The sequence below is a fragment of the Gossypium raimondii genome, chromosome 3, assembly GCF_025698545.1.
Source record: "Gossypium raimondii isolate GPD5lz chromosome 3, ASM2569854v1, whole genome shotgun sequence".
Taxonomy (NCBI): domain Eukaryota; kingdom Viridiplantae; phylum Streptophyta; class Magnoliopsida; order Malvales; family Malvaceae; genus Gossypium; species Gossypium raimondii.
In genome coordinates this window covers 6,215,469-6,218,270 of record NC_068567.1, presented here as the reverse complement: position 1 = coordinate 6,218,270, position 2,802 = coordinate 6,215,469, and the positions used below count along the sequence as shown (strand labels likewise).

General features: G+C 30.9%; 1 protein-coding gene across 1 annotated transcript; it reads left to right on the top strand.

Annotated features, from left to right (window-relative positions):
* Nucleotides 1-1,575: 1,575 nt before the first annotated feature.
* LOC105796827 (nuclear transcription factor Y subunit B-5) lies at nucleotides 1,576-2,407 on the top strand. The gene has a single exon (XM_012626654.2). It carries the CDS (start codon nucleotides 1,709-1,711, stop codon nucleotides 2,162-2,164), a length of 456 nt encoding a protein of 151 aa, XP_012482108.1. The 5' UTR covers nucleotides 1,576-1,708; the 3' UTR covers nucleotides 2,165-2,407.
* The last annotated feature ends 395 nt before the right edge of the window (nucleotides 2,408-2,802 follow it).

The window sequence follows — 2,802 nt, the reverse complement described above, 5'->3', positions numbered from 1 at the left end:
TTACTCTAAGCCCATTGGTTCAACATTAAAGCTAATTAAAGTTGATAAAAAGAAAAGAAATTTAAAAAAAAAAATGAGTCATTTACCTGTCTCCATCTGCATCCAATAATGATATATAATTTATGTTGCATGCCGATGAATCTAAATTACTTGGAAAGTATATACGATCAGGCCTCGCTGTCACCACTGGTGGACCTAGTCAACTTACATTACAACACATTGACATCAAAGCAACATTTACCCCTGAATTTCACAATTTTTTTTTTGTTTATATTAATTCCCAAATTAAACAACTTTTTTCAATACCACCAACGATTTCTTCAAGGACCGAGTTTGGAAAGTAATGTAGACCAAAAAAAGTTAAAAGGACCAAAGTGTAAAATTTTGTCAAATTTAGAGACCAAGTATTCCTTTATCCTTTATACAAAATTCACCATTGAATTGATAAGGGTTGAATTTAGGGGGAAATATTATATGAAACAATGACAACACGTCATTTGTATCCTTTTTTTTTCAATAGTTTAAAAAAAATCAAATGAAAATGAAAATCCTGAAATTCAAGATGAAATTGTTGATGTGGCATTAAGCTATTAAAAAGGAATAATATCAATGTTTCATACAATCCTTCTCTTAATTTAGTTAGTTTAAAATGTCTATATTATATATTAAATGGGTAATTAAATTGGTGACGCCTCTCAATTTTGTTTCAACTCGCTTATGAAATTACTAAATATTCAATCATTTTACAAAATAATAAGTATGCTTTGAGGATTTTTTTTTTGTCTTTTAATATATACATAATGGGATTTGGATCCAATACCCCATAAATTTTAATATTTTAGCTTTATAATTCCAATTAAAGCTTCATTTGTATTTTATGTAAAAAATTTGTAATATAATTTTTTACCCACACAATGGACGTGCCATTACCTAGTATATATATATATACACTTATCAATATGATTTATTGAGTTGATGTCATGAGTCAACCAAGCACCAACCGATCGTTATGAAATTACTAAAATATTTTTATATACAAATTCAATTGTATTTTTATGAGTGTGTTTTGTCTTTCTTATATAATAAGCCAATGAAAAATTGATCTCAATGAGATACAAATTCTGAACATTATACATGATAAATAATTAATTTTACCATTATGTGAATTTTTATAAATATATTTGTTATATTTGTTACATTTCTTTCACTTAAATTGTGGGTGTGCTATAAATCTAAAATATATATTATTGTTTTTTTTTACACCAAGTTATAACATGTTTTAAAAAAATAAATCACTTTGAAATACTTGATGAGTTTAATGAAAAAACACATTTTGAAAAATAAAAGGACTTAGAAATAATCAAATTATAATAAAGGGACTAAATCCACTAAAAAGACATAAAACAAGGACTTCCTATAAAATGTGACGGAAATCAAATAGACATCCAATAGTTTGAGACTTGGTCCCAGTGTCCCATCATTGATGCCCACTTGATGATCAGCTTCATCACATCTCACATCCAATATCCAAAAGACATAAATGCTTCATCACATCTCACATCCAATATCCAAAAGACATAAATCTCTTCATATTTATATATATATACACACATGTACAAATGTATGTATGTAAGTAATTTGCAGAACTAACCTTTTGACCTTTTGATCAACAGTTAGGTTCTTTGCGAAGGGTGGGTATTATCCAAAAATGGCCGAAAACATTGGAACATCAAATGATGGTGGTGGCGATGGCTACGGCTTTAAAGAGCAGGACCATTTACTCCCCATAGCCAACGTTGGTCGAATAATGAAACAAATCCTTCCCCCAAACGCCAAAATCTCCAAAGAAGCTAAAGAAACCATGCAAGAATGTGTATCGGAATTCATCAGCTTCGTCACCGGCGAAGCATCGGAGAAATGCAGGAAAGAGAGGCGAAAGACCGTTAATGGAGACGATATTTGTTGGGCTTTGGCGACGCTAGGTTTCGACAACTATGCGGTGCCGTTAAAACGGTACTTGTACAAGTTTAGGGAATTTGAAGGGGACAAAGCAGCGAATCAAGTGAAGGTTAGTATTAGCAACAGCAAGGATGATGATGATGATGAAGCTCAAAAACAACAACAACAATCTCCATTGATGTTTCAGCATGATTGGAAGCCGTAATGATTCTAATTTTGGGGTTTTTTTAAATTGGTGTATGACCATGATTTATAACATCAGAAGATTGGATTTGGGTTGTTTCTAAAGGTAGGGTTTGTCTCGAATCCGACACAAATTTTTTATCACTTCACCTATGATTCAGTAGAATAGATCTGGGTTTGATTTCGTCTATTTTCAAATGGCTTTTATTTCATGTTTTCACACTGCTAAACAAATCAATCTTAGCTTTGGGAATATTTAGATTGATCTTCTTTTTTCTATGATTTGCATTTACAGACAACAGTGTCGGTGATGACAAGGTATGAAATATAATTTTTCAAAAATTAAAAAAAAAAAAAGGTATTTATATCCTATCCCATACTTTCACTTGAATTCGAACATACATTGCATATTATTCATCAATTTAGTGAACCTCCCCACTTATAAGGGGAAATGTCTCGAGCTATATATGCTAGAACGGAATTATTTTCACTACATAAGCTGAACTTTTATAGAAAGTATCCGAATTACTCCATGTAATTAGGGTTTAAGGTTACTTTAAGGGGCACCATTTTTAGCAGACATTATATATATACATATATAGAACTGAATCATCATTTTGCTCAATGTCTGTTCAGAAACCAAGATACAAAATCAAGGAC

Bases quoted from the DNA above. Each gene is read 5' to 3' on its own strand.
- LOC105796827 (XM_012626654.2), top strand. From the start codon at position 1,709: ATGGCCGAAAACATTGGAACATCAAATGATGGTGGTGGCGATGGCTAC.